Source organism: Onychostoma macrolepis, chromosome 13 (genome assembly GCF_012432095.1).
Source record: "Onychostoma macrolepis isolate SWU-2019 chromosome 13, ASM1243209v1, whole genome shotgun sequence".
NCBI lineage: Eukaryota > Metazoa > Chordata > Actinopteri > Cypriniformes > Cyprinidae > Onychostoma > Onychostoma macrolepis.
This window is the reverse complement of record NC_081167.1, coordinates 733221-745858: the sequence shown is the minus strand read 5'-3', so window position 1 is coordinate 745858 and position 12638 is coordinate 733221. Positions and strand designations below refer to the sequence as shown.

At 38.7% G+C, this 12638-nt stretch overlaps 1 protein-coding gene across 4 annotated transcripts in view; it reads left to right on the top strand.

The window, feature by feature from the left end:
- The window catches only part of heatr5b (HEAT repeat containing 5B), a 69201-nt gene extending 58326 nt beyond the window's left edge, over positions 1 to 10875 (top strand). For all 4 annotated transcript variants that reach the window (XM_058795174.1, XM_058795173.1, XM_058795172.1 and 1 more), the window contains 2 exons: positions 5229 to 5442; positions 8846 to 10875. In XM_058795174.1, coding sequence (XP_058651157.1) covers positions 5229 to 5442; positions 8846 to 9153 — 522 coding nt within the window. In that variant the 3' untranslated portion in view covers positions 9154 to 10875. The remainder of the gene's footprint in view (positions 1 to 5228; positions 5443 to 8845) is intronic.
- Positions 10876 to 12638: the final 1763 nt, after the last annotated feature.

Sequence of the window (12638 nt, the reverse complement as noted above, 5' to 3'; positions counted from 1 at the left end):
TGCACTTGGATGCCCGAGAGGCGTTTCAAAGATGGCCGCCGAGTGACATGACTTGTCTTAAATGGACTTTGACTGCAGAGCTCATGCAAACATCCACATCGTTGTAATCAGATGCATTTTTAACTGCTGCTTTCACACTGCGGTCAGTTTTTGTTGTTTTCATTACTGAGAGGAAAGCGCGCAATATATATTTACTAGGGGTGTCGACGTTAACGCATGCGATTTAATCAAAAAATATTAATGCGTTATTATTACTTGATAAGGTTTGACTCCCAACTACTTCCCTTCATTGCAGCGCAGAAGGTTATCTATCATTGTGTGATGAGGGTACAGCGAACCAGTGTTGCCAGGGTAACGGCACAAGTGAGCTGTTTTGAAAATACAGTCGTGGGAAAAATTACAGAGCCGTGGGTTGAGTTTTTTTGGGCTACTTTTATAATGTACCGTGGCCGCCCAACGTGTATATAGACAAATAAAAATAGATCCTTTTACTAATGTGTATTATACTTGGAATGTATCCCTGGCAACTTAAGAACGGAGAGGCGGAAATATACATGACAACAGTACACTATAGATTATATAAGATAATAAACACACGATTACGATAGATATGGTCTGTATGTGATTTTCTTGAGGTGAATGTGTACATCTAAAATGCTAATTTGTGCAGCGACATAAAAGGCTATAAATAGAATATTTTAACAACAGTAAGCGACCAAATTCCGCATGTGATCGTAAAAGGAAGTTATTACAAACAATTGATGGTGGTTTGAAGTGAGTTCTGAGTGAAAGTGTACTATTAATCTCATAAATTCTTATGAAGCATGATGCTAATATTAGCTCTAACCTGCAGAACAGGTCCAATTCTTCTTCTTAATACATTTTGTCATAATACTTCATGTAAGGGCGCAAGAAAATGTTTTGTTGTATTTATTTAGAAATACTTTTGATAATAGTTGGGTAAATGTATACTGGGATTGAAGCGATGTGGCTTGGTAAATGTTTTATTGCCAGTATAATGGCTGAATAAAAACAAAAGAATGATGATAAAAGAATAAGGATTATGTCTCATACCTGCGGAAGTGTGAAAGGTTCTGTTTCCTTAAACTAGTTTGTCATGCATTTCTTTTTCAACACACTTAAAGGTAAATCCTAGTATTTTAAATTTGTGATTTAATTACAGTCCATGACTGTGATTAACGTGATAAAAATGTTTTATTGATCGACAGCACTAATATTTACATATTCATCCAAACGCCGTTCAGGTTCGGATGCATTTTCTCTCAAGTGCTGTGTGTGTCTTCTCTTGAATTGCATCCAGGAGAGCTGAATTACAGTCTTGCGCTACAGCGCCACACTAGTCAAACCACAGTATTGCAGGCTCTTACATTAGGTCATATGAGATCAGACGGACTACTCGACAACAAATGTCTACAATTTTATTTTTTTATTTTTTTTATTGTCAACGTTGTCGATAATGTTGACTAATCGTTGCAGCCCTAATACCAATACTACTGATGTCTCTAGGAAATTGTTCTTTATTATTTAACCACTAGCTATGTTTCCATCCACCTATTTTTATGTGCATTTTGAAATATTGCATAAAAAAACGCTGGATGGAAATGCCAGCATGTACATCAATTTTAAAAATGCGCATAAACTACGATGGAAACACGTTTACCGAATAAATTCATCCATGCGCATTGAAATAGTAATGTGAGTTTGCACTGAGACGGGATAACTTGACTAGCAGCGGACCGATCTTGTTCACAGCATCTGTATGTTATTATGATCAATCTGAAAAGCCTGAGCAAGGTTGAGAGTTGGACTCGTAATCCAAAGGTTGTGAGTTTGAGTCTCCGGTCCGGCAGGAATTGTAGGTGGGGGGAGTGAATGTACAGCGCTCTCTCCACCCTCAATACCACGACTGAGGTGCCCTTGAGCAAGGCTCAACCTCCAACTGCTACCCGGGCGCCGCAGCATAAATGGCAGCCCACTGCTCCGTGTGTGTGTTCACTGCTGTGTGTGTGCACTTTGCATGGGTTAAATGCAGAGCACGAATTCCGAAAGTCACCACTTTCACTTTCACAAGTGCTCTCATCTGTTTTCAATGCAGCTAACCTTATCTTCCCACTCATTGCGACATTGTAAAGTGATGAAACTAGTGTCGTGCTTTTTTTCACGTTATATTGTCGGCTCGGAAAATATGTGACTAGAAACATCAAAGACCATAAATGTAAAGCATCGTTCCAGTTGGGCGAGACTTCTGCGTTCAGAAAAAGGTGGAATTAGATTGTGTTTTATTAACGTCTACACCTACCCCAACCTTAAACAATAATGCAAAAACAGTAATTATTGTTGTACAGTGTGACAAAATTACATTATATTGATGTGCGCATGCCCAGGTGCCACAGCTGTATCCCTTCCAGCCTTAACCACAAATCGGACAGGAGAGTGGACTTAAACTTTGAAAATGGTGTGTTCTGACGTTGAAATAAAATATGTACATTCATTGATGTTTATTCATGTTTATTTTGTGTTTTAAGTACATATGAAAAGAAGATCGGTTCACGTGTTTGAACTGAGGCAATACAGTGATCTGTCACGACACATTAAAAAGCCACAAAACGTTGTTTATTGTTTGTATTTCTTTAAAAATGACAAAAGTTGAGTATCTTTCAAAAAAAATTTCATACCGATACCTTGACTTCGATTAATGGTTCCTGAACGATCCTTTTTTTTTTTTGATACCAATTTTATGAAATCAAACTTTTTTTTTTTTTTTTGACAATGTAATCTTGTTAAAATTGGTTTTATTTTTCAACTTGTTGATGTTTCTACAGACTCAGACTCGTCTCCTGAGCCACTGCACAAAGGAACAAAATGTAACCAACACAATAAATCAGTGCAAATAGTTTTAATATAGCTCAAATAGTCTTGTGTACACATCTGTTAGGCTATATTTACACTAGTGCGTGTTTGTTTTAAAACACATAGCTCAGACAGAATCATAATTTCTATTCATTTTCCACTTATTTACTGATGAGCATTAGCTGCTTCCAGCGCTGTCTGCCTGTGTGCTCTCTTCCATGATCTCTGTTCTGACTCAGAGGTAATAACATATTTCAGCAGCATTACATGGCCAAAACACACATTAGACTACAATCGGAAGTTATTTACAAACACTCAATGGTGGTTTAAAGTGAGTTTTGAGTAAAAGCAGAATATAAATCTTATTTATTGTCTTATGTAGCATGATGCTACAGTGTGCATGAATGGTCACGTAACGCTCGCTTTCAGTCGTGTAGTATGAACCCGACATCTGCATATGAGCGGAACTCCACGCAGGTCGCGCACTCCTCTCCATCGGAAATTAATGACTTCCGGTCTGTCGCTTGCCGTTTGTGGAAAGCTGGCTTGAAACGCATTGGAATCGCCAGTATGACGAGGATCGTTTTCATTTTAAAACACCAGTGTAAATGTAGCCTTGCATCTAAGGGTGCTGGGATGCATTCACACTACAGCCTCACGTGTGAGCCACATCTCTGAGTGTAACCGGTGACGTGGACCGACTGTGCAGACCGATCGGTGTATTACAGTACCACGAGAGCAGACTGCTCCGTATGCTCGAATCGCTCTCATGGAAACACCGATAGATCTGTGCCGCGCCGTTTCTAGTCGAACACACCTAGTGCTGCAGGCTTATTGGCTCACTGAAGTTGATGAGATTAACCCCTTAGGTATCGAAATTTGGTGGCTAGAAAGTATTGAACTTGATACCCAGCCCTAAAGCTGAGAGTCCTGAGACCTTGGGCCCTATTTTAATGATCTAAGCGTATGGTCTAAAATGCACGGCGCAGGTGCTCTTAGGGCGTTTCCGAATCCACTTTTGCTACGGGAAAAACGGTCGGTGTGTCCGGCACATGGTCTAAAAGGGTTGTCCCTGTTCTCTTAATGAGTGATTGGTGTGTTTTTGGGCATAATGTGCAATAAACCAATCAGAGTCTCATCTCCCATTCCCTTTAAGAGCGAGTTGCGCTCGCGCCATGGCGGATTCGCTATTTAAACGGCTGAATTTTAAGGTGCACAGACTGATCGCGTCTCCAGAGCGCAAACGGATCTGCTCATGCACGAGCAAATTGGTAGGCTAATTCTGATGCACGCAATGACTATCCATTATGACATGTATGACATTTTTATATTTATGTTGCCTACACAATAATATTCTTTTACGTTGTAATCCTTTAATTTTTTATATTTGGCATGTTTGTGTGCTGCTGCGCGTCCCTGTGTAATAAGCAAAGTAAACGCGTGTTGTGGACCCTCCCAGAGGCGCATTTTCTAATGCGCTCTTTAAATAACAAAAAAAAAATATTGCGCCAAATATTTAGACCAGGTTTGAGTTGGTCTATGGCGCAGTCTATTTTCAGTTCCTCAAAATAGCAACGTGCCAACAATGCGCCTGAACACACCTCTTTTTCAGACCAGACCACAAATAGGCGCAAATGCATTTGCTATTTAAACAACGCGGCGCATGACGGGAAAATGAGAACTGCGTCGGGCTGAAACTAGCAAAAACACTTGTGCCGCATTGCGCCGGGTGTATGATAGGGCTCCTTGTTTCATACCAGAAGTAACCTGCTCTGTCTTGCCTGTCAGTACGTTGTCAGTTTCTTCTTCGCTCTGCGATTTTTGTATTTTTTATTTTATTTTTTTACTGCGTGAGAACATGATGTGTGGTGTTAGAGCGGCATAGCAGCAGTAATTAAGGAGGGCAGGTTTTGCGAAGGGTCAGTTGAAGAGCATGCGCTATGAGCACAGTATAACGGCTGACAGGACAGGGAAACTGGTTTTTACTGACATGGCCTGACAACATCTCATCAGACCGCAGTTCTACTGAAGCTCCTCGTCACCGTTTACGCACTCGTTTGACTCGCGCCTGGCAATGAGGCGAAGCTGGAGTGAAAAGTCTCCTGTTTGATGTGCTGGTAAAGACATTCTTCATCTAAATAAATACAATTCTTGTCAAGAAAAAGAGACCAACCCTAGCTCCGCCCCTGCGTTACATATTTTTAGCGCCGTTAAACTGGAAAAATTAATCACCTGTGTTAACGCGCTAATTTTGACAGCACTATAGCAAATATTCAAAACATGAATGAAGTCTAAGGAGGATGAATGTTGTATTGATGAAAGCACTGAGTAATGTCTTGTTTGTGTGTGTTTTGCAGACTCAGGCCCGCTGTTATCAGCTGCTGCTGTCTGTCTTCCAGCACTCGTGTCGCAGTCTCTCCACACCCTACATTCACTCACTGGCGCCGGTGCTGGTGGAGAAGCTGAAGGCCATTGAACACAGTCGACCATCCACACCTGCTGAGCTACAGGCTGTACAGGAAGGAGTTAAAGTGTTGGAGAGCCTTGTGGCCATGGGAGAGGAACAGAACCGTAAGCACTTTGTTGGGACAGTGATTTTTGGCTATTAACCCTAAAAAGCTATAGTAACACATTTAACACTCTAATTTCTAATGTTATAAAGTGTTCAACTTGATTAAAACATTGAGTGAAACCGGTTTAACAGCAATCTCCTCGTGTCTTCTGTCGTCTGATTGATAGTTTAGAGTGTTTTATCCAGTAAAAGCTCTTTTAGTGTAATTGTAGAAAGGTCCAGCTTCAGCTGCTGCTTCTCGTGTCTTTTTCTGTCAGATCTTGACTGATTTTGATCAAGTAAACGTCAGAATAACTGCAGTCATGTCTCCAGATGAACACTTGCTGGACTGAAGCAGCTCAGCTTTACTTGATTCTCCATCAATCATTTTCTAGAAAAATCAGTGCGTCTCAAATCTGATCATCAGGATCTTCTGAGGAGCGTTTGTTTCCAGAAGCTTTACTTTCACTGTTCCTCAGCGGAGGAATGATCTTCACAAGCCTCCAAAACATCTCACATCTTCTGAGGAGCATTTATTTCTTCATCTTTCAATCAGCATTGCATTTCATTGCATTATATGTTTGGATCATTTCAGTCTCATCTTACTAAGACACATTATTGGAGATATAGAGCGACGACTGATATTTACAGTCATGGCCAAAAATATCGGCACCCTTGCTAAACATGATCAAAGAAGGCTGTGAAAATTAATCTGCATTGTTAATCCTTTTGATCTTTTATTTTAAAAATTCACAAAAATCTAACCTTTCATTGGATAATAAGAATTTAAAATGGGGGGAAATCTCATTATGAAATAAATGTTTTTCTCTAATACACATTGGCCACAATTAACGGCACCCTTTTATTCAATACTTTTTGAAACCTCCATTTGCCAGTTTAACAGCTCTAAATGTTCTCCTATAATGCCTGATGAGGTTAGAGACACCTGACAAGAGATCAGAGACCATTCCTTCATCCAGAATCACTCCAGACCCTTTAGATTCACAGCTTCTTCTCTTCAGGTCACTCATGTTCTACAGGGTTCAGGTCAGAGGACTGGAATGACCAGCAGAAGCTTGGTTTTGTGCTCAGTGACCCATTTTTGTTTTGTTTTGGTGTTTGTTTGTGGATCGCTGTACGGTTGGAAGATCCAAACATGGCCCATTATAAGATTTCTAACAGAATCAGTCACTAATTGATTTTTTTATCTGTTGGTATTTGATATGATGCCATGCGTCTAAACAAGACGTCCAGGACCTCCAGCAGAAATATAGGCCCACAACATCAAAAGTATATACAGCAGTATATTTCATTGTACACATGGGGTACTTTTTATCCCTGTTCATCAAACCCATCTTGAGTGTTTGCTGCTAAAAAGCTCATTTTTTAGTTTCATCTGACCATAGAAGCCAGTCCCATTTGAAGCTCCAGTCATGTCTGATAACTGAATATGCTGGAGTTTGTTTTTGGATGAGCGAGGAGAGTTTTTCTTGAAACCCTCCCAAACAACATGTGCTGATGTAGCTGCTGTTTGACAAGGTTTTCTGACCCTGAGAAACTATTTTTTTTTTTTTCTGCAGTTCTCCAGCTGTGGTCCTTGAAGAGTCTTTAGCCGCTCAAACTGTCCTCCTCAGCGTGCATTAGGGCGATATAGACACACGTCCTCTTCCAGGCAGTTTCCTAACATTTTATGTTGATTGGAAATTCTTAATTATTGCCCTGATGGTGGAAATGGGAATTTTCACTGCTCTAGCTCTTTTATTAAAGCCACTTCACTAATTTTCAGTGTTGGGCTCGTTACTCAAAGAATGTAATATATTACTCATTACTAGTTACTCCTTTCAAAAGTAATATTGTTACTTTACTTATTACTTTCTGGCAACAGTAATTAGTTACACTACTAGTTACATTACTGTTTCTTCACGCCCGACATAAGTTGTAACTGTGTATCTTCCACATAAAATTCTTCTAGAATGTTACTAACAACATATTTCTGCCTCATCATTTGACCAAAATCCACATTGGATCGCAGTCAGAAGTTATTACAAACACTCGATAGTGACTGATAGTGGCATTCAAGAAGAAGTGTTGTATTCATCTCATTAATTGTTAATAAGCTTTAATAAGCTTGAAGTAATTTTTACGTTACCCATATACAATTAAATTCCGTTATGTATTTTATCAAATCACATGAATTTGTAAGAAACTGTTTAATTTAAATATCAAAAATATTTTTAATTATATTAATATAATGTACCACATGTTGATCAGAGGGATGTAATGCCAGAGTGAAGTAAAGCCACAACTATCTTTTTCTCCTGACAAAATCAATATAATGCAATATTTCTATCTGCTGAATGTAAGCTTTTCCATATTCCGAGCTCGCCTGCTGCACCGGGGACATCATGTGCATGTGCGAGTCGTGAAAATTATGAATATAAATCTAGGAATTATTTGATTGTTAGATTTTAAATCAGCGGGGTTGAGGCGTCAAAAGCAACTAAGTAACTAAGCTGTTTTATGGAAAGTAACTGTAATATTATTACTGAAATCTTATTGGTATTTAGTTACACTACTAGTTACTGCAAAAAGTAATATTATTACAGTAACTAAATTACTAGTAACTAGTTACTGCCCAACACTGCTAATTTGTGAAGCTCAATTATCTTTTGCTGCACATCAGAAATATATTCTTTGTTTTTTCTCATTGTGATGATGATTAAGGGAATTTGGGCTTTGTTTTCCCTCCTATTTATATTTCTGTGAAACAGGAAGCCATGGCTGGATAATTACATGTTAATAATCACCCTGGAGTGCTCAAAATTGTGAATATGAATGAGAATATACTTCAGAGAAGTAATATTCTATACTTCATAAAATTTCTAGGGGTGTCAATAATTGTGTCCTATGTGTATTTGAGAAAAACATTTCATAATGATATTTCCCCCCCCGTTTTAAATTCTTATTATCCAATGAAAGGTTAGATTGTGAATTTAAACAAAAGATCAAAAGGATTAACAATGCAGATTAATTTTCACAGCTGCCTTTGATCATATTTACCAAGGGTGCCGATACTTTTGGCCATGACTGTATATTATTTTATTTCAGTATTTGCTATACTGTAATAAAGATCACATTGATTTATACTCAACAAAACACATTCACTCTTTTTTTTTTTTTCTTGTCTAAAGGTTCAATACACTTATATTCAGAATTTTTAGATAAAAGCTAATTAAAAACAAAAATGATGCCTTCCAAATTTATTCTGTATATTTACTAATGCGTTTACATTTTCACTCTAAAAAATCACTATATAACACCCTTTCCACAAAATAATTCATTTGAAAATATGAAAATGAGCACCTTCGTGTTAAGTTGTGATCATCTTCCTCTCCTCAAACTCATGTGGTCTGTCTCAAACAGGAGTTCAGTTACTGGCTCTGCTGGTCCCGACCCTCATCTCGTACCTGTTGGATGAGACTGCCTTCTCCACGGCCTCCACCGCCTCTAAAGGCCTGCATGAGTTTGCCCTTCAGAACCTGATGCACACTGGTCCTCTGTACCCTGCTGCCTTCAAGACTGTTATCGGGGCAGCACCGGAACTCAAGACCCGACTCGAGGCGGCTATCAGATCCAGACAAGCCAACAGTAAAGCCAAGACTGCAGCGAGACAAACGCAGCCGACTGTACAAGCGGCTCCCACCATCAAACTCAAGACCAGCTTCTTCTAGTCCACAGCACTGCTTCGGAGTCATGTGGGTGTTCATTTTTTCCAGTGAATTCAATCACCCGTATAAAGTGAATAAAGGTTACAGAGACATTGTCATAAGCTTCGGGTCTGTTACAAGCATTAGTCCATCTTGTTTGTTTTTTGGGCACTTTTGAAATGCACCTTAAATGCACCTAAAGTCAAAATGAGGAACTTCATTTTCAAAGCTCACATAACACAGGTGGAAATATTAAACATTCCCATTTATCTGAATATTTCCTTGACCACATTCCCATGTTTTTTGTTTATAACTGTGTTCTGCAATGTTGGTGTGTTTTAATTATTATTATTTTCTATCTGATTATAATTAAAAAAAAAAAAAAAATTTTTTTTTTTTTTTTAAATTATACTTGTGATTTTGGTGACGGATGGGCGTTGTTTTAAATAACTGTTCAAGATTATTGAAAGTGTAAACTACTTGACTTTGCTGTGAATGTCAGTGTATACAGAATCCGAGTCTGTTTAAATGATTTGCAGTCTGTGGGTCTATTGTATGTTTTAGAGGTTTTGTTTGAGATTTTAATAACTTGATTGTAATCTCTGCTTTTTGCTAGTTATTCTTAAAGTAGAACTATATAATATATAACTTTTGTCTGTCCACAAATAATGTAATCGATATTTCAGAACTCTCCATAACAGACTGGACGGTTGTTCTCGTGTAATCAAGCTAACAGGTGTAAAACCTAAAATATGATAGTGTTGCCTGAGTTTGTTTGTTTTGTGCCGATCATGAAGCACCCTAATCAACCCCTGATATAACTAGACTCCAAGATCTGAAATTGGTGTCATATAAAGAACCCTTCTAAAAATGTACTGTCGGGTGTTCTCTGATGTAGTCCATGTCATCAAAAAATGTCTGTCTATTCATTATATTGTCATTTGGAGGTGTTGTGGCGCAATGCTGAGATGATTTTTTTTCTTTTTTGTCAGTCACCTCACTTTTAAGCATGAACTGTGACTTCCTATCTCCTACAAACTTGTATTTTGATTTCAGTCTCTAAAAAAAATTAAGTGGGCTTCCACTTCACATTTCAGTACAGTGGCTAGTGAAAGAGTACAAGTACACAATCTGAATTAGCGTCCAACCGGAAGTGCATATAGTAATGCAGACAATACATTAAATGTGCAAATTGGCTGTTAGATGTTACAAGAACAGACTCTGTCGCTCGTGTCATTGGCCTAGGGAAACTTATCTTGTTGGCTTTCGGGTAAAACCTTGCAGCTGTGCTGTTGGAAACATGCAGCACTGCACAAAGAAATGGACTTCCTTTCCCTTTTAATCTTCTAAATGATGAACCCCACAAACTTTAAAATAAACCTTCAACTGAGATGTAAAGTTTACACTACATGTTGAGTAACCTAAGTTTTGTCTTATGTTTCATTGCTAGTTTAGTCAATTCTGTTCCAAGTTTTGACTATTATTTCATTCCATTGTATCTACATTTTAAGGTTACTGGTTTCCTGCATTTGCCTGGTTTCATTGGTTGCCAAAGTATTTGGTTATGTTTACCTGCTTCTTGTTACTCATCCTCGGTGTATAGTTGCCTCAGTTTACTGTTGCTTATTGTGTTTTTTTGTTTTTGTTTTTTTATCAATGCTGATTTGTTGCTGTTTCCCCTTTGGCTCAATTTTGTCTTCATCTTGGATCATCAGTTTTTTCGGTTAATAAATTGGTGCACTTCAATCGACTTATCTCTCCTTACCTGAACGTTACAGAATAAGCTATTAATATGTTTAAATGACCACGAAAAGAGGCAGTAGTGTTTTATATCATATTTCGTCTTATTGTAAAATACAGTGAGGGAATAGAAATAGGTGTTCCTATGAGGACGCTCTCCCAGAATTCCCAAGTCCAGTGATCTTGGAGGTCCTGAGTCCATTCTAAGTGACTAGTTTGTTAGTTAGTGCTGCATCTCATTATCATGGCCATGAAAGCTCTTCTTCCTCTGTCAGTTCAGCCGGGCAAATGTGAGTCCCCTGATTCCACCAAGAGTTATATCTCCCTTCAGTTTTGCCTGCTCCACAATGGCCCTCAGCTTCAGCATGGTGGTCACCATTTCTGCCAACACTCCAGAGATCTCCTGCTGCCCCGTCAGCTCCCCTGTGCTTTCCTCCTCCAACCCCTGTGGGGTTCCAGCTTCTTCACCTTGGTCATCTGTTTCACCATCATCTCCACCACCAGCGTTTTGCATACCTCAATTTGGTTTATATCATTCTTCATGGCGGACACTCTGAAGGTCCATCGGATTGGATAGTGCTAACTATTCTGTCAAAAGAGTTCAATTTTCATCTCATTAGACCATAGAATATTTGTCCACATGTTGTCAGAATCCTTTATATGCCATTTAGCAAACTCTAAGCAAGACGTCATATGCTTTTTATATAACAGTGGCTTCTGTCTGGCCACTCTGCCGTAAGGGCCTAATGGTTTTCTGTCCAACAGGTTCTTCCATCTCTGCAAAGGACTTTTGGAGATATTTCAGAATGACCACTGGGTTCTTATCAAAGCCTTGAAAATCATTTTATGTCCATGGCCTGATCTATACCTTGCCACAATTTGATCTCAGAGATCAACAGCCAGTTCCTTGGACTTCATGGCTTGAGTTTTGTCCTGTCAATGTGGTGTAAATTGGGCCCTTATATACCCAAGTGTGTGCTTTTCCAAACTAAATCCACCTATTGTAAAGGACATCCATACTTGCCTTTTACAGAAGCATCCAATTGCACCATGACAGAAAGGAGCAAGTGCCTAGTGCCAGGTGTTCAGCAAACTGGCCACCTAAGTTCAGTGTTAGAAGGATTTTGGGGATTTCTGCAGCAAAAGATGTGCAGGGATTCTAGAAGTGAACTTATCCTTTAAGTCCTGGGGAAATGCCCAAGGCTTAAAGGATAAGTTCACTTCCAGAATAAAAAAATTCTTGATAATTTACTCACCCCCATGTCATCCAAGATCATGTTCATGTCTTTCTTTCTTCAGTCGCAAAGAAATTATTACTTTTTTTGAGGAAAACATTCCAGGATTTTTCTCCATATAGTGGACTTCAATGGTGGCCAAAGATTTGAAAGTCCAAAATGCAATTTCAGTCCAGCTTCAAAGTGCTCTACGTGATCCCAGACGAGGAATAATCTAGCAAAACGATTGGTCATTTTCTGTCAAAAAAAAAAAATTAAAAATAATGTGTATATGTGTATATATATATATATATATATATATATATTAGGGATGTCAACGTTAACGCATTAACACATGTGATTAATCAAAAATTTTAACGCGTTAATATTTTTTTAACGCAGATTAATCGTTTGATAAGGTTTGACCCCAACTTCCTGTCATCGCAGCGCGGAAGGTTATCAATCATTGTGTGATGCGGGTACAGCACCGGTGTTGCCAGGGTAACGATAGCGGCACAAGTGGTTTATTTTGAAAATACAGTCGCGGGAAAAATT